The sequence below is a fragment of the Narcine bancroftii genome, chromosome 12 (assembly GCF_036971445.1).
Source record: "Narcine bancroftii isolate sNarBan1 chromosome 12, sNarBan1.hap1, whole genome shotgun sequence".
Lineage (NCBI taxonomy): Eukaryota > Metazoa > Chordata > Chondrichthyes > Torpediniformes > Narcinidae > Narcine > Narcine bancroftii.
Window position 1 is genome coordinate 27,035,364 of NC_091480.1, and position 18,665 is coordinate 27,054,028.

Here is an 18,665-nt window from a genome sequence, read left to right on the forward strand (position 1 = left end):
AAAATCCAGTTTAAATGGAGTGCGTGAACTTGTACTGTGGGATCTTTCTCTGGGTTTTTCAAGAGCACGGGGCAACATCAGCAACCTGCAGTGTTCTGACATGCAAGATGTGACACAATAATTGGGACCATCTTATGGAGTTGCTTTTAAAATGTGAACCATATTTTCAACATCACCTCTTAACCCAACCAACCTTATTATTTAGAAGGGCAAGAGACAAAGGCACTGGGAATAAAGTGCTCTTTAAGTTACATCGCACAACATTTTGAAAATATGTCTGAGGCATATTCTGACTGCTTTACATGGGGTAAATAGAGAGAATCCGACTCTATTAGTACACAGTTCAAGATTCAAGCCTACCAACCCTCAGTGAAACTGGATTGATGCCTATACTGTTAAAGTCTGTTGAGGATTTTGTGAAAGGTTATTAAGCCTCGTATTAGGAAGAGGCTTAATGCTGTGTCTCGCAACTGGTTGAAATACCTAAAATCTACATAAGATCCATATGGAAACCATTGTATTTTAGGTCCTCTTGAAATGCAGAACAAGGTACTGCTCAGGGTAATAGATGCAAAGAGGACCAAGTTCATAGTCATAGATTTAAAAAGGGATGTGAAATAAAGCACTTTATTCGGAGAAAAGTTAGAATCTGGAACTCTGTTTGTAAGAATGGTTAAAATATGATGAATTGATCCTTTAAGTGGATAGGCATGGGAAAAAAGAATGTACAGGTCAATGCGAGAGAGAGTAAGGGGATGGGACTGACTAAATTGTTCTGCAAAAAGGGAGGCAGAGTCCAATGGGCTGATGAGCCTTCTCTAGTGCTAAAATAATTTTATGATTTTATTCAAAGAGATTCCTTCAGCTGCTATATAAAGTGCAATGAAATATTTTAGTAGAATAATTAAAAAGGAGATTTTGTAATGTTCCCATTTAGTAGACAACTATTATCTACAGGGGCTAAAATACCATGCATCGGATATTCTGGCCTTTATTTGTTTCTGCCAAAGCCCTTTACTGGCGTGAAAGTTCACAGTTAGTCCCATGTGCATTTAATAGTGAAACCTAAGATTTAATCCTGTAAAGAGTTTTCAGAGACGGGTGAGTTGTAAAAAATATAACTAGCTGTCTCCCAGGTCTAACCAAATTTATAGAATCCAAGTGGATGCTCCATCGCAGAGCAACTCTTTATAACTTTAGGAAATCATTTATTATAATGTAATACCAGGGAAAGCAAGAGTTTGAGAAAAAATACTCCCCAATGGCCTTTAATGTTTGCAATTTTATTTTTGCTCATTTGGAAGCGTAACTATGGGTCATTTTAATGATATAGATTCAGTTATAGTGTTAGTTTTTAAATATTCATAACTCAAAAAATGTTCAATAAAATTAACACAAGATTTAATTTCCAGTATCCTAGTGAGAGTGGGTGAGACTCCCTTGGTAGAATACAGCTTAGAACTACTGGATAATTCCAAAATAAAACCAAACAGCTGGTTAATGGTTTCACACACATATTTGTTGGTTTGGGGCAGCAGATGAATAGGGTAATGACTCGCAGTTTCTCTAAAATAGTATAGTAAAAGTTCGGGAATAGGGTCCAGATTTTATGATTTTCCAGATTCTCAGGCAGTACATCTGTGGTACTTACGCAACGCACGCACGCAATGCTTGCACGCACACATATACGCAATGCAAGCACACACACATGCATGCAAGCAAAAGGCAAGAGTTTTCGAGAAGTCCAGATTCTTGGCTGGTCTGGATTTCTGGCATCCTGATTTTTCGACTTTTACAGTATTGTAAAATTTAAATCAGCTATTCATTGCTTCTTGCAGCAGGAAGCAAATATGATGCACTCCACTGTGAACTTGCCTGTTTACAGCTTATCTGGCATGATGAATAGTTATGAGGGCAAGATGTTCAGCAATGAGGAATATTATTAATGTTTCTTAAGGAACTAAGGGCCTATAGAAATTGAACTAAAGTTTTATTATTATCAGTGCCTATTGTAATATTGGACAATTTATAGTCGCCAATTAAGCCACCAACCTCATGTCTTCGGAATGTGCAAAGGAACCAGAGCACCCATGGAATGTACAAACTCCATGCAGACTGCACCCAAGGTCAGAACTGAGACGCTGCTGCAGTGAAGGCAGGTGTTCTACTAGCTGCAGGCCTCTATTTCATTAGTCCTAGATATGTTCTGAAGCAGGACATCGTAACCTTGCTAACATCACAAATTAAAGACATATCCACTTCTACCAATTAACCAAAATAATTCAAATGCTTTCATGGGGTTTCAAGCACTCCAGTTTCATACAAATCCATCTTATTATGTGCTCCATGGAATCTTCTGGAAAATATGATCTTCACTTGCACTCTCTTCACAGAAAAATATAACTTAGGATTTAACCAATAAAACTCCACAGCCAATCATAATTCAAGTCTTTTGGGAGAAATCTTCTAGTTAATAGAATAATAGTCAGGCTTATGCAGTATGTAAAACTCGTCAAATTTACAGGAATGTTTGTATATGTGTGCACATGTTTGTGAGTTTAATACTGGCCAAGAAATTGGACCTTCAGTGCTGAGAGCCATGTATTAAATATTGGAAGTTCAGGCATTGACCTTCAAACACATAATTGCATGGTTCAGAGATTGTTGAAACGTCTTGCCATTTTTGCTATGGCTCTTGATAAGTAATGTCTGTCACAGGTTGCTATCTGATCACTTGGATGTCCTCATATCCAGCATTCCTGGGCGGTACAGATACCTCCAAATAGCATAGTAATGGATCCCTGCCCCAATGGCCACGAAGAGGTGCCATATTGCATGTGCAAATGGAATCCAGCCATCACTTTTGAAGAATAACATTCCCAGGGAATAGAAGAAACCGCCCACCAGCAGTTCAAACAATCCTTCAGTATTAGGCTGAATGAAGACAACAAGAAAAGACCTTTATTTCAATGAAGCACTTTGCTAATACTTCCTTGCCATTGTTATAATTATATTGCATGCACTTAATTAAGATCTTGGATAATTTCAAGGCAATCAGATGGCTAAGATTAGTATTCATGTAGTTGCAATTTGCCAACACTTTCCTCTCCAAAATCAAAGAACATGAGCAGCTTTTATAACTTTCACAGAACAATTTGTAAAGTAATTTTGGACCATAATTTCTGTTGTAATATTGAAAAATTATGCACTAATTTGAGTACAACCATATTCCCATAAACAGCAATGAATGAATGACTAGATCATTTATTTTATTTTAATGTTCAATGAGAAATCGTTAACACTCTTTAAAGGTTAAAAGCAGCTTAAGTATTTCATTTCTATTTGGCTCCACTGGCAGCTTTGACAACATATCCTTTAATTAGGAAACAAATGTAGCTCAGGCAGCGTAACTCTTGTCTCTAGCTTTGCAGATTCAAGTGTCAGTAAAGGGGATCAAGTATATAATCTAGGGTTGACACTAATGCAATACAGAGGTTGAGTAAAACAACTAAATGCATTGCCTTTCAGATAAAATGTTACATTGTGGCCACTTCTTGCACTCTCAACTACACATACAGATTTGTTGATAATCCAACGATTAATGATCTGCTATCAGATTTATGAAAGTACAATGAACCACATTTTCTCTTCCATTTGCATTGAAGAATTTATTTTTAAATGTAATTTAAAATTTAGAGAAATATTTGCAGCCATGATGAATGCTGCTGCAAAACAACGAATTTTGTGACATGTTCAAGTCAATAAATTCTGATCTTGATTCACCTGCAATTACCTGACCAAAACCATTGTGGGGCCTTTGTGTGAAAATTCGTAAACGATCCCCGACATTTTTAACAAACTTTCAAAGCACTTTTATTCTTGCTTCTGAGGCCATGAAACGTTCTTTAGAAATATCAATACTTAAGACTTTACAGGCATCACTCTATAAAAATGAGGCAATGCATTGCACAGAATCGATTGGAAATCGAAAATACAACCTCTTACCATTGACAGAATGACAAGTGCAGGAAAGACGCCCATTACCATGTAGCAGATCAATTCCACGATTTTGTACCTACAAACAGACCGGTGGCACAAGATGAAAGGGACAAAATTTTGTGCATGACTCCATTGGGTACATCATGGGCGAAATTAACTAATAAACCTGCTCATCGTGTTGTAGTATGGTTCGTGTCCCAACAGTTCCCTGCCTTAGTTAATGGTTTCACATGTCGACTATTCATTGTACTGACACATATGGTATCTGGGTTGTATATTTTAGTTCATTGTTATTGATACTGAATTGCACAGTGGGAAGATCATGGTACCATACATTGCTTCACATCAAATTACAGAGAAATCAAAAAGTTAGTGTGATCTGAAAACGTTCAGCTAGATCTTGATAATAAAATCTTTTCAGATGGTCTCTGTGGGCTTAAAAATTTACCTTATGTTGAATTTTCCTTAACCATGGGTCCATAATATAATGAATGGAAATGGCTGGACTGATTGAATTGCATCAATGCAGATCATTCAGTGCGGCTACAGTCATTGAATGAATTCAATAGACAAAGTACCCAAAAAAACACCTTCAAAAGCTTCATGGTTCTACTATTTTGTTATTATGGTTGATATTCTTTCTGTGAAGAACCTGGGCCATATCTTGTGTATGCATCATTAATGCTGGTCCTGCCAACAACCTACCTGTAACATTTAATTCATAAAATTGTTGTGAATAGACCAACCTAGGAGGGAAGAAATCAAGGGAAAATGGGGTTTTTGCAGATTGATCTGATCCAGGGAAACCTCATGTGAACACCAAGTGCCACGGGCTTTTAAAACAAGGAATCCCTCTCATTCTGACTCTCCCAGACATCTAAGGATATGATTGCAGGTAATGCTGAAATTGGGAAGAAGAATATTGAGTACCAAGAAACTGAATGAAAAAGGTTGTAATAATATTGGAATACAGGAGTCAAGAAAGTTAAAATAGGATTTAAAGGTCACAGTGATTCATGTATTCATGAGAAAAGCTGATGACACAACTGTGATGCGCTGCAGTGCAAACAAACAAGCTCAAACTATGAAGGCTGTACGACAGGCTTTAATGAGCTTGCACACAAGGTTCTGGCTTCTGGCTCCATGTGGTCTACTCCTATAAAGGCGTGAGCCTTTATATGGGGCTGGTGATAGGCAGGGAGTAGGTGGAGCCAGCCTCCCAGGTTACCTTACAGTGGGTCGCCCCCTGCAGTAGTCACAGATGATACGTGAAGAAAGCAGGGCATGTTTCATATTGACAAATGTTTTATTCAGGCTGATGTGGATATGCTACGTTATCCTAGAATAAGCAGCATTAATATAGTTTAATCAAAAAATAGAACAAAATGATTTGCAGAAACCAATGGAACAATGTTTTCTTATGTTTTGGGATTCAAATGCAAATTAGATTGGGATCATTCTAGACCAACCCTTTTAATTTTACATTTTTTACATTTTTAATTTAGACATACAGCACAGTAACAGGCTATTTCGGCCGTAGCCCCCAATTAACCTACACTCCTGGTACATACATGTGGCTTGAAAGGTCCTGTCACTGTGCTGTATGTCAAAATTAAAGATTAAAATTTAAAAGGTTTGCTCCCCCTGTTCTAGACTGTTGTTGCTAGAAAAGGATTAACATGAAGGTGGTCCTTTGCCACAGTTCAAAGAGGGACCAAGACAATATGCAATCGAATGTGGCCTCTTATAGATTGGATTTGGCTGTGACAGTTTTATTCTCCATTTTGTCTCAACGTTAGTGGCCCAAGGCACTGCTATTAGAACAAAATGATGACAAATTACAGCAGCAGGGACACTGGGTTTATATTGTCCATTCAATAACTTGAAATATGCCCTCTTCACACTTGGAAAATATATAATGCTTAATCAAAGGTAGCAAGACCTTAGAAGTTGGACTGAGGTGAATTGATGACACCTCCAGTACCAGTGTTCTGTTCTACTCACAAAAGCCAAGCATTCTCTCTATGCAAACTACAAGGAGCCTCAACATAAAAATCTACTGATCTCAAGTCATCGAGAACCAATACGTGCAGCACAAAACCTTCAAGGATCCAGTCAAACAGAAGCGCATTGAGTACGAGAAGTAGGGAAGAGTATGCTGTTGAGACAGAGTTGGAACAAAGTGAAGAGTATTCCCAACACTAATGTGATGCCGAACAACCAAATTAAAAATGTGCTCCCTTTCTGTCTGTGCTGAGATAATGACGCCGAAGAACATAAATTCTATCTGCCGGGCAAAAATAGGTTTAAGCTATCAATCGTTTTCTTAAAAGTTAAGAAGGTGTTGAAAATTCAGAAATCATCGGAAGAGCTATTTATCCTTATTTTCTTTAAAGGAAGCAGCAATGGAGGACTGCAGTTTCTGAGCATTTTTATAACCACCAAGCTAGTTGTCTCCAAGAGAATGGATGACTTAGAGATTTAATTATTAATGCAAGTTACTGTAATTTGTTGCCAAGGGATCGAATGGGAATCCTCTCCATCAGCGTAGTCTTTTTGCTTTCCCGCTCTTCATCTCCTATGAAGTCAAACATAACCTTGTTGAAATGCGGAACAAGCTGAAGGGATTAATGGCCTCCTCTTGTACCAATGTGCACCTAATATTCTTCTGAAATGCAATCCATCCTGTCTGTGAGTTTAGACTGATTACATTCAGCAGGTGTTTCCATCTCTGGGCTAGTTTACCAAATGTCAGTAACTCTGAGATACTGTGGTCTGCATTTTTAATGTTTTCTATTCAGGTAGGGAGGTGGGGGGTTCTCTTAGTCTTGTCATTACAAAAGCAATCTGATGAAAATCATACTCATTTACTGAACCTTCATATTTTTATTAATGTTTAGGAATTAATTAATTAGTTAATTAATGTCTATTAAAATTATTGTCCTCATCTAATGGACTGATATGTATCCTTTTGGAATTTGCACAATATTCTGATTGGAAAGATGTATTCGTTTGTGCTAAATGCTGTTCCTTGACCAGCCTCAATGGGGCACAATAAGCATAACGTTCAGTTTGTGTTGGCAGATCTCGGATAACCCGTTGTTTGTGGCAGTGGAAAAAAAAAGTTTCATGTGCTACTGTTGCAAAATTGCTTTTGCCAGTTTTAACTAAAAAGGTAAACACATTTGTAAGTACATAACCAGCTTTGCCTCACTAGGCTCTTCATTTCTGTTTCACTTAGAGTCAGTCGAGGTACTCACCGTTCATGAAACAGAAACACATAGATGGTCCCTATGCAGGCCATGATCCAGATGATCCAGCGCATGTGTTGTGCCCAGGGACCCAGCTCCCGCAGATTCAGCCTGTTGAAGGAAACAGTAGCACAATGAATTGATTCAGTTCGACATAGCAGGACATCCACGCTCTCTTCAAAAGGATTTGGGATTGCAGAGGGCTCATCGATAGACTCACCGGAGGACTCATTGGTAAATGGCATCCACCATCATGAAGTACTCACATTAACTCCAGTCTACCAGTCACCCTTGACCCACTTTGCATACTGTCAAAACACTGATGCCAGGTTCTTGGCCCTATACATATCCTTGGTACAACAAGGCCACCTGTATCAGACTACTGTTTATCAACTACAGCCCTACATGATAGTGCCAATAAAACGAATCCCCAAGCTACATAACCTTGGTTTCAGCACACGTCTCTGAAATTGGATCCATTCCATTCTAACAGGCTGCAATGAGTGAGGATTAGGTGTCAGCACCTCCTCAACACCAGGGCATCCGAGGCTATGCACTCAATCCCCTACTATACTCCCCGTGCACCCACAACTACGTGGCCAAACACCACTCCAATTCCATCTATAAATTTGCAGATGACATCACTATTATGGGCAGGAACTCTAACAACAACGCAGAGTACAGAAGAGAGCTAGAGGGACTTTTCACAATGTCAGCATAATAATCTGTCCCTCAATATCAGAACGATTAAGTAGCTGCTTATGGAACTCTAGAAGCGGTGCAGAGCTCATCAAAAATGCTGAGCTCAAGATAGTAGACATTTCTGAGTTCCTGGTGTAAACATCTCCAGTGACTTATGCTGGTCCACCAATTTTGAAGCAATGGCCAAGCCAGTACAAGAGCGTCTCTACTTCCTCAGAAGCATGAGAAAATTTGGCATGTCATCAGCACATTCCTTAACAACTTCTACAGGTGCACCATTGAAAGCATCTGATTAGGGTGCCTCTGTGTGGTATGGGAACTGCTCCACTAAACAGCACAAATAAACTGCAGAGGGTTATGAATATGGCTCAGGCCATCATACGTACCCCCCCCCCCCCGCCGCCCCAACCTCACTTCCATTAACTCCATCTATAACTCCCTCTGCCTTGGAAAAGCAGCAACATATTAATGGCTCGTCCCACCTCGGCCACACTCTCTTCACACAGCTCCCTTCAGAAAGAAAGTTCACGAGAGTGAGATCATGAACTACCAGATGAAAGGACAGTTTCTTTCCATCAGACTCGAGAATGAATCTCAAAATAGTAAAATCATACTACCTACGGTTCGTACCAATTGATCACTGTAACTCTGAATCTGTTCCCTCATACTGTCATATGACGGTTCTATTCATAAAATAACTCCCATCACTGAAGCTTGTACCAAGGATACCATAAAAATAAATTTGGGGTGTTGCTGAACCATTTCTGGGCTGATTATGGGTGTGGGAATTATTTGTAAAATGACAAAGTGTTAGGCAAACTCCTGAACTCATGGGGTTTAAATGCAGCCTTAAATTCTGTGGCATTAGTCTATCAACCCTTGTCAACATTGTTGACAGTGTGGGTGTGTATGGAAGTTGTGAGTGATTTTATTTCTCCAATTATAGGGTCTCAGGTTGACTGCACACGTTGCACAACAAATATGAGGAGCCTAGGGTTTGTCTTGGTCGCCAATTATACAGCTAAAGTAAAGCTCATACGCTTTCTTATTAAGTGCACTCATGCTGCATCTTTGAGCCTTCTTCCACAAATGTAACAGAATGTATCACAGTCACTGTACTATTGTCTAAAGAACTTGTGCATCCACATGCATTCACTCAATAGCAATGCAATGCACAGCTGCTTTTACAGCCTGTCTACGTCTAATCCTGACTAAAGATGCCCAGGCCTAAGACAACATTTGCATAGCTCCTGCACTGAGTGCATGCTCAAGCAGGCTTGGACTGACCAAAAAAAGCCTTCTTTGTGGGCAATATACTAGTAGACATAAAATATGATAGGAAATCACAAAAACACATTATATCTAAAATTATGAAAATCTTAAGATGATTTTCCTGATAGCAGCCCAAAATCCATAAAATACACTCAAAAGTGTTCAGGAAGAAAAATCTATGTTGTCCAGTGTTATTTTCATCTTTGATTTTAAATCGTAGGTACGCAAGGCAGGAGAGATATGAGAAGCATTATCTTCAACTGGAGAGTTGTCAGATCATGAAATGCTTTGACGGAAACCTTTAAAACTTTTTAAGGGAACAACGTTTCAATATCTAAAGTGCAGTAAGATAGCGGAGCGTGTCAAACAATGGAACTGATTTTCAACTGTCCCAGGAAAAACCTGGCATGGACCTAGTGGGTCAATGCCTACTTTTATAATTAAAAATGATTGTGTTATGGTTGTCTCTCGTTGCTCAATGCACTTCAATACATTTTTACAGATATTAAAAAGCAACATTTGCTCCAAATTTTTCTTGAATTAAAAAAAAGTCTTGCATTTTGATCATTTATCTTTTAAACTTTTGTTAATATTTCCTTACAACATAGAAGGGAACCATTCAACCCACTGAGTCCATGCTGCATCTCACAGTAATCCCACCAATCCCATACCCCCACTTGTTTCCCTGTGCGACCTATTCTTTCTCACCTCCCCACAAACATTTAAGTTTATCAAGGGTGTGTGAAGGAAACCAGAGCAACTAGGACAGTATTTCTCAACCTTTTTTTATGGCATAGGTGCTTTTTATGGCATAGGTGCTCTGTGGTTAGTAAGGTATTACTTAAGGTGGTATGTGAGTTGGAAAAAAAGATGAGAGCCAAGGACCTAAGAGAAATCCACACTGTCACAGCAACAATGTGCAAACTCTGCAAAGACAGTCCAGATCAAACCCAGGCTGGTGGAGCTGTAAAGCTGCGGCATTACTTCTGATTCACGGAGCTACTCTTTTGAGTGCTTTGCATCGACTGGTGGTATAAGGAGGTGGATGCTGATGTTAAGGTAAACGTGTGGTTATGTTGCTGGTGGATTCTTCTATCCTCTTTTGCTGCTCCATTTCTTCATTCTAATGTCCCCTCTGTCCACCTGGTCTCCTCTCCATTACTCCTCTCTCCTCACCCTCATTTGTCTCTCCTCGCCACAACTCGGCTCTCCTCATCCCTTCTCTGAAACCTTCTCCCTCATTCACCTTGCTCTCCCTAATTTCAATGTTCTTTCTCGATTTCCAACTATCCGTCTCCTCCCTTTCACACTCTCACCTTCTATTCATACACCTCTACTTCATAACCTATCCCCAGTCCCACTCTTGTGCAAATGGAATTTTGTGCTTTATTGCAAGAGAACTGGGGTTTATTGTAAGTACTGTTACGATTGCATAGGCTGCTTGATGTCCACACCTGGAGTACTGTGCACAGTTTAAGTTCCCTTATTTAAGAAAGGTTATTCTGGAATTAAGGCAGACCAAAAGAGATTCATTAAGGAGCTGCTGGGAAATGCTCGTGCTCATGGATATTTTCATCCATCAGGAATGAGTGAAATAAAGTCACTCACAGGGACACTATTAAAAGAATCTGAACATTGCACTGATTGCATCAGGATATATTGCATAGAGGATATGATACGAGAGATAGGGTTTTGATGCAACTCCGCACCAGTGCTCTTCTGTGATAAGTTAGGTTTTACTAATTAGACACCTTCATTTGCGCTAACCCTGTGACCTGAGAGGAGATTCATCCTCAATCAATAAAATAATCAGTCGGGCGCAAGACAATGCTATACTTAAATCCTACCCTTGCTAAATTTAGCAAATTAATTCATAACCACATTACCTAGGAGACCGAGCCTTGTACTTCTGCCGCCAGAAATCAGAAAAAAATAAAACGGTTAACACTGTGAATTTAAGGCATTATGAGTGTAGCCCTGAATTCACATTTAAATCAATTTAATAAATAAAATATATTTTGTAGATGATTGCTCTCGGAACTGTAGGCATTTTTCCAATTCGCATTAAAAATGCATCTTCTCAAAAATTCACACAACGTTAAAGTGAAGGGTAATGATAATTTTTTTTAAAATTTTAATTAATTTAATATTGTCATGTAATACTACATTTAGAATGTAACATACATGAAATTCTTCAACTTTTGTCTACCGTCAGGCAGACAGAGAGTCGTCACTTTGTCCAGTGCCCCTTACAGAAACCAACAGCACCTGGTGTTCCCAGGCGGTCTCCCCTCCAGGTATTGACCAGACCTGTGATGGCTTAGCTTCTGAGATGAGACCATCTCAGGCGTATTCAGGATATCAGGCTTCTAAAGGAAGGAAAAATGTAAAGCACAATATATTTGTATGGTTCACATAATTCATTGGGGACTTGTTTTTAAGCTGACCTTTCATCTGAAAGATACAATGGCTTGCATAAAGGGGTAGATCTTGATTTTATGCAACGCTGAAAAAGAGGATCGAGCGAATCAGCAACAAATATCCTGCTTTTTTAAATATATTTTCACTGTAGAAGTGTCACCTGTTTTATATACTTACACAAAGTCAACATCTGGAAAAAATATATATAAAATAGAAGAACCTCATGCATTGAGGCTTACAACATAGTGTCATAAAGTGGGCACTTAACTCCTACTCTCAGTTATTCCTATCTGCCTGCTCAATAATAATGAGTCAGAATATAGGATGGAGACTGAGAATCTTGTTGGGAGTCATCAGAATGCCAATTTACAAAGGGGAGGCAGAAGGGCCACGGACCTACCTGCATTGGTGAGACAGCAGTGGAGAGGCTGAGGAGTTTCCTGGAGGTCACATATCAGAGGACCTTTCCTGGAGCCGGTACATTGAGGCAACTGTGAAGCAGGCACACTAACGTCTCTGCTTCCTGAGAAGTCTGAGGAGATTTGTCAGGATGTCCACAACTATATCAAATTTCTACACTTTGACTGTGGAAAAGTGCACCGACTGGTTGCATCGCAGCTTGGTTTGGATGCAAAAAGGTACAGAAGGTGACAAACCTAGCCAAGTCCATCCATTTAAGTCATCTATGTGATGTGTTTCCTCTAAAACGTAGCCAGCATCATAAAGGGGCCTAGGCTGGTCACAGCCTCTTCTTGCTGCTCCCTTCAGGCAAAAATGTAGGCCCCTAACGTTCAGCACCTCTCAGTTCAAGATCAGTTTTCTCCAACACTGCTGAACCTCCCCTAACCTTAAACTACTTAGTTTACAGTTCGGCGGGCAGCAACCTCCTTTGAAGAAGACCGCAGAGCCCACCTCACTGGCAAAAGACAAAGGAGGAAAAACCCAACACCCAACCAATTTTCCCCTGCAACCGCTGCAACTGTGCCTGCCTGTCCCGCATCGGACTTGTCAGTCTGCCTGCAGCAGACGTGGACATACCCCTCCATAAATCTTCGTCCGCGAAGCCAAGCCAAAGAAGAAAGAAGAAACTACTTAGGGACTCCCAAAAGATCTTTCTGCATGAGTTAAACATCACTTTTGTTGCCTTAACTGCAACTGTACATATTTATCCTTTTAAATGTATTATATATTTTTCTGTCTCATTGCATATTATGATAATTTAATGTTTTCTATTTTAGTTGCTGTATCTTAGATATCTGTGTGGGTGAAGCAAGTAAGAATTTTGAGGCAGCATTAATATTTGTTTAGTACCAAGCCATTCTCAAGTGGGTCCTACCTAAATTTCACCTTTCTTGCCCCACGAGAAGTCCCACCACCCTGGACCACTGCCACACATCCATAAACAATGCCTATCCCATGCTCACACTTTGATGAGTCAGATCATTTGGCTGTGCTGATGCTACCTACATACAAGCAGAATCTGAGGAGGAAGGGACCGGAAATAAAAGTCATTCAACGATGGTCCAAGGTTACAGACTGCTTTGAGTCAGTAGACTGGTCTATATTGAAGGATTCTGTGAATATACTCAATGAAAGCACTTCTGCCATCAGCAACTTCCACCAATAGGAGTGTAGGAAATCGTGTGAACAAGAAGATGATAAAGATATTTACCACACAGAAATTATGGATAAACCAGGAAGTTAACTCACTTCTGAATACCTAGTTATAGGCATTCAAGTCAGTAGATCTGGTCCTCACCAAGGTATGCATTTATAATCTCTGCAAGGTGATCAGAGAAGCCACACACCAAGCCCGTCCCAAGAGAACATCATGCACATGCAGTAGGGCATACATGCTATCACGGAATACAAAGCAAAGACCAGCAGCGTGAAATGTAACAGCAGGACACACCCTGATGTTCTCTTCTTGCTTTGAACAAGCAGTCAGCGAGGAGGTGACATCCACATCAAAGACTTCAGATGGTCACATCCATGGTCAATGATACTGAGGTTAGGGTGACAGGTGAACCTGTGGAAAGCCACTGACCCAAATGGAGTTGGAGGAACATGTCCTGAGAGTCTGCACAGTTCAACAGGCAGATTTATTTCACAGACATTTGTAATCTCTTCCTTCAACAGCTCACAGTCCCCAAATGCTTCACGAAGGCTGCCATCATACCAGTACAGAAGAAAAACACAACAATGGGCCTAAATGACTACTAATGTGGCTTTGACATCCACCATCATGAAGCTTTGAGAGGCTGGTCAAGGCTCACATCAACTCTAGCCTATCAGCTCAGTCTTGACCCACTACAATTTGCGTTCTAGAGAAATGGATCAACTGTACGTCAAATGCCACCTCCTAGCTCTCCGTTCAACCTTGGAGCAGGTGGATGCCAAGGACACCCCATGCTATACCTCTGTTTATAGATCACTGATCTGCCTTCAATATCATAGTCCCCAGTAAACTCATTTCCAAAATTCAGGATGTAGACCAAAATGTCTGCAACTGGATCCTATACTTCCAGTCCAATGGATGGCAATCAGTGAAGATGGGGAACAACATCTCCACAATTACTCTTTACACCAGTGCTCCTCAAGGATGTGTACTCAGTTCTCTACTCATTCTACACAAATAAATAACCTCTCGACTCCATCCTGAAATTTGCCGACGACACCATAGTAGTGGGCCAGGAATCAAATAATGACAAGATGGAATACAGAAAAGAAGTTGAAAGTCTAGTGGTATGATGTCAATATAACAACCTCTCCCTCAGACAATGAAGATAATCAATGACTTCAGGAAAGGGGGCAGAGTCCACACCCTGTCCACATTAATGGCACTAAAGTTGAAAGGATAAAGAGCTTCAAATGCTTAGGAATAAATATCTTCAATGATTTGACCTAGGACAAACACGCTGACACAATGGTCAAAAAAGCTCAACGATGTCTCTACTTTCTTAGAAGTTCAGCATGTCCCCTTTGTACCTCAAAACTAATACAAGGGCACCATGGAAAGCATCTCATCATAGCATGGAAGTTGTGCTCAGGATTGGAAGAAGCAACAGAAGGTAATGAATGCAACACTGAACATAATGCAAACTTCTGTCCCCACCATGGACTCCAAATACATCTCCCACGGCCTTGGAAAGACAGTCAACGAGCTTAAATGCTCATCGTACCTCAACCTGAAAAGTCAACCATCTCTCCCCATTATCATCATTCTTTGAGTCCAGAATACCTTTTAAGTGCCCCCTTATTGTGCTCTTTACAAACATTGTCACTGCCAATACTCCATCAAGTTTTCTATGATTCAGAGGAAATCTATAAAGTCATCCTCAGCCTTCTTTTGCCAAATCTGTTTACCCTTTCCTGACAACGGTATCTCTGCATTTCAGGCATTATCCTTGTATATTTTCTCTGCAACCTCCTTAGTACCTCTATATCATTTTTATAATATGATGATCAGATCAGTAAACAATATCATACATACAGGCATATCTTTCCTACATTTCAATTCCATCCCCATTTCATATTGCTAACCTGTGACACAACTTCTGTCTAGAGTATTTGCACTCCAATATCCTTACCCCACCTAAATCTGCAGCTGCTAGATACCTGTTCCTCCTATCAAAATCTATTTATCTGTATTAAACTTCATTTGCTAATTTAATTTGTTGGTTTACAAATTTGCTAATACCCTCTGTAATTTGTTGCAATCAGCATTGACTAATGCTCCAATTTGATGGCGTCTGCAAATTTAGAAATCATGTTTTTGATTCCAAAATCTGAATGTAAATTTTATTAACAATGGTCTCCACATTGATCCTTGAATCACGATGAATGGTTAACCTTTATTCCTACTTTCTGCTTTCTTTTTTGAAGCCAGATAATTGTTCACTGACTCCACATTTTCTGACCATAATCATTATTCTGTTATGGCATACTCAATGGCCTTTTGTAAGTCCAGACAAAGATAAATCTACCACATTATCATTGTCTGCTCTCTGTTCCACCTCAAAAAAATTCAATGAGATTGGTCAATCAAGATCTTCCCTTTAAAATCCATTCATTATTACCTTACTTGTTTCTAGATCTATTCTTCTCTATTTTGGTAGGGGTTCCATTAGTTTTCCAATGATCAACATTAAACTAACTGGTTTAAAATTCCCAGTACGCATTGTGCCATTGTGTAGAATTATCTTATTTAAGTATTCTCGGCTTGGCTTCGCGGACGAAGATTTCTGATGTAGATAAATACTGAAATCAGAAAGGACTGCCAATAATTTCCCCGTTCCTCAAGAGGATGTGTTGTTTCACAATCTCTTTGGAATAATCTCCAGAAATCAGTGATCTGATTGGAATTTTCACTATTTACAAACTATTCTTATTGTAAAGATATCTATATTTTGTTACATGATGTATTACTAAATTTATCATGGTATTCTAAGCTTAACAACCGATATGTCCCTAAAGTATTTATGGCTAAAAATTCAATTGCACAACACTTTGAAAATTGACCTTGCCAGAGTGGAATGTGGTAACAACATCTCCAGATCATGTTACAACGCTCTCCAAAAATATGGCTCAGCACTTCCCTGCATAATTCATCCTTAAAGCATCAACATAATTCCTGTTCCAGTTGTGCAATAAGTGACAACATTCCTCATGCCATGTTCCTCTTAGGGCATTATGAGAACATACATGATTCATCATAAAATACTCCAAGGGCAACTAGATCTTAATACCACAATAATGGATTGAGATTATGCTTAGCATTCGTACTCTTATCTTGACACCCATTATAACCATTTAACGATTACAGCACGGAAACAGGCCATCTCGGCCCTTCTAGTCCGCACCGTACCAAATAGTCCCCTCTAGTCCCACCTACTTGTACCTTGCCCACAACCCTCCATTCCCCTCCCAATATAGCTATTTACAGCACAGAAACAGACCCTTCTAGTTCGTGCCAAACCAGTACTCTCCTCTCTCTAAACACCCTCAGATTTAACCCCTATCTTCAGATGGTAATCCGATCTCCATATCCAATACACTTCAGGTCTCCAAGTCTCCACTCAGATTCAACACCCTGATATTTGCTTTTCATTCACACACAGCACCCTGACCACTTACTTCGTTCTCCAACTCAAGCCTCTGTATTCAGCCTCCCAGCAACCTGAACCCTGCGTTTACAGTGGAGGAACCATAATTTCATATCTGAAAAAGTACCACCCTGGCTGCTTGTGAATTATCAGGTCTCCCCCATTTCTACCAGCACTTGTATGATCACTGCCTCCCCCAATCTCTAACATTCACTCACCCATGGTCCTTTCCACATCAGCCCTCTGTTCTTATCTAAACCTCAGAGGCATCCCTTGTCCTGTGTGCATTTCTGCCATGTTTTCCAATCACACAAGTTTGAGATAGTACTTGTTCCACTGGACTCAATATCTTGGGTCATGGCAAAGGAAATTACAGTAATCTTGCACTGACAACCTGCTCTAAATGAGAGAATTTGAAAACTTTCATAGTTAATGAGAAGATGAAGCTGAGAATGGGCTAGTTGTGGACAGTGCATGTCCTTCTGGCTGAGTACTTCCCAATGGAAGTTCCTGCTGGGATGGATGGTCCATGGCAATTTTAGATCAAATTAGAGATAAATGGCAAATTAATAGTTCTTGCTCTGTATGCAAAAGCCTGGCTCATTGTATCTGTTAGGTAACTCCAGGTCAAGTGGTGTCTGGAGTTCCTAAATTAGGGCCAACCAGCAGCTTCATTTTTGAAGGTTGGGTGTTTCTGTTGAGAAAATTAAATGAGATAAAGATGTCCTGTAATGAAAGCATTCTGGACAGTGCAGGTAATTTTTCAATTCAATAGAGGACATGCTGTTTGCTTTTGGCAACCGTAGTTCACGCCATCTGCTTTAATAATTAAATTCATAACTTTTAGTTCTTTTTTGACTCACCAGGGGGCATACGAGGCAGCAATGAAGAAGTAGATCACCATTCTGTCAAACATGTGGAAGCAATGCTCCATAGTTCTGGATAAAGAAAAAAGATAATTGTGTAGAATTCCACTGGCATTGATTTGCTTCACAAAGAATAAGTAGGGCATCATCCTTCAAAGTGTAATCTTAGCTTGGCAGAGAGTCATTGTAATGTTTCCAACTAATGCTTCAGTAATTAGTGCTATAATTGAAAACCACCACTTCCCCCCCCCCACCAAAAAAAAGATCAGTCTCTTTTTTTGCATCATAAGTGTCTTTTAAATTCAACTAAACCCTCCCACCTGTGTGTGTACGTACACACATCCACGTACTCATTTGTAGACTTACATTCTCTCACGTGCTCCAGAATATTTATTCTCTTTTTCATTCACACTCACTCACTCACGTTCCATAATGGATGCGGGTCAGTGGGACTAGCACAGAGGTTCTCCACCTTTTTCTTTCCACTCACATACCACTTTAAGTATTCCCTATATCATAGATGCTCTGTGATTAGTAAGGGATTGCTTAAGGTTGTATGTGGGTGGAAAGAAAAAAATTGAAAACCACTGTTTTAATTGACTTGTTATGTGCGCGGTTTCATAACTCCAAAGGAAATGGGTCAATGACTATTTTTCTCAAGTAAAATATTTCAGCAACAATTGAGTGTAGAGCAGTGATTCTCAACCTTCCCTTCCCACTCACATACCATCTTAAGTAATCCCAGAGCACTAATCACAGAGCACTGATAACTTAAAGTCAGGGGTGTCAAACTCAAATTCACAGAGGGCCAAAATTAAAAACTTGGACTAAGTCGTGGGCCAAACTAAATATTTATTGAAAATTTTCAACATCTGCATGTTTTCTCATCTTTCAACATATGTAATGTTCAACTTTTTCTTATTAAAATAAATGTTTAATAATAGTTTTGGTTAAACTCTTTCCAGAAGAAGCATTAACAAATGAGAAATAAAATATTCAATAAATAATATTTCTCTATAGCCTTTAAGCTCCTTTTAAATGTATTTTTT

The 18,665-nt window shown here is 39.5% G+C and overlaps 1 protein-coding gene across 2 annotated transcripts in view; it reads right to left on the minus strand.

Moving 5' to 3' along the window:
* Positions 1 to 1,896: 1,896 nt before the first annotated feature.
* The window catches only part of mmd2a (monocyte to macrophage differentiation-associated 2a), a 77,407-nt gene continuing 60,638 nt past the window's right edge, over positions 1,897 to 18,665 (minus strand). For both annotated transcript variants that reach the window (XM_069904757.1, XM_069904756.1), the window contains exons 5-8: positions 17,614 to 17,688; positions 7,260 to 7,361; positions 4,006 to 4,075; positions 1,897 to 2,934 (exon numbers count right to left, since the gene is read on the minus strand). In XM_069904757.1, the coding sequence (XP_069760858.1) occupies positions 2,731 to 2,934; positions 4,006 to 4,075; positions 7,260 to 7,361; positions 17,614 to 17,688 (451 nt within the window). In that variant the 3' untranslated portion in view covers positions 1,897 to 2,730. The remainder of the gene's footprint in view (positions 2,935 to 4,005; positions 4,076 to 7,259; positions 7,362 to 17,613; positions 17,689 to 18,665) is intronic.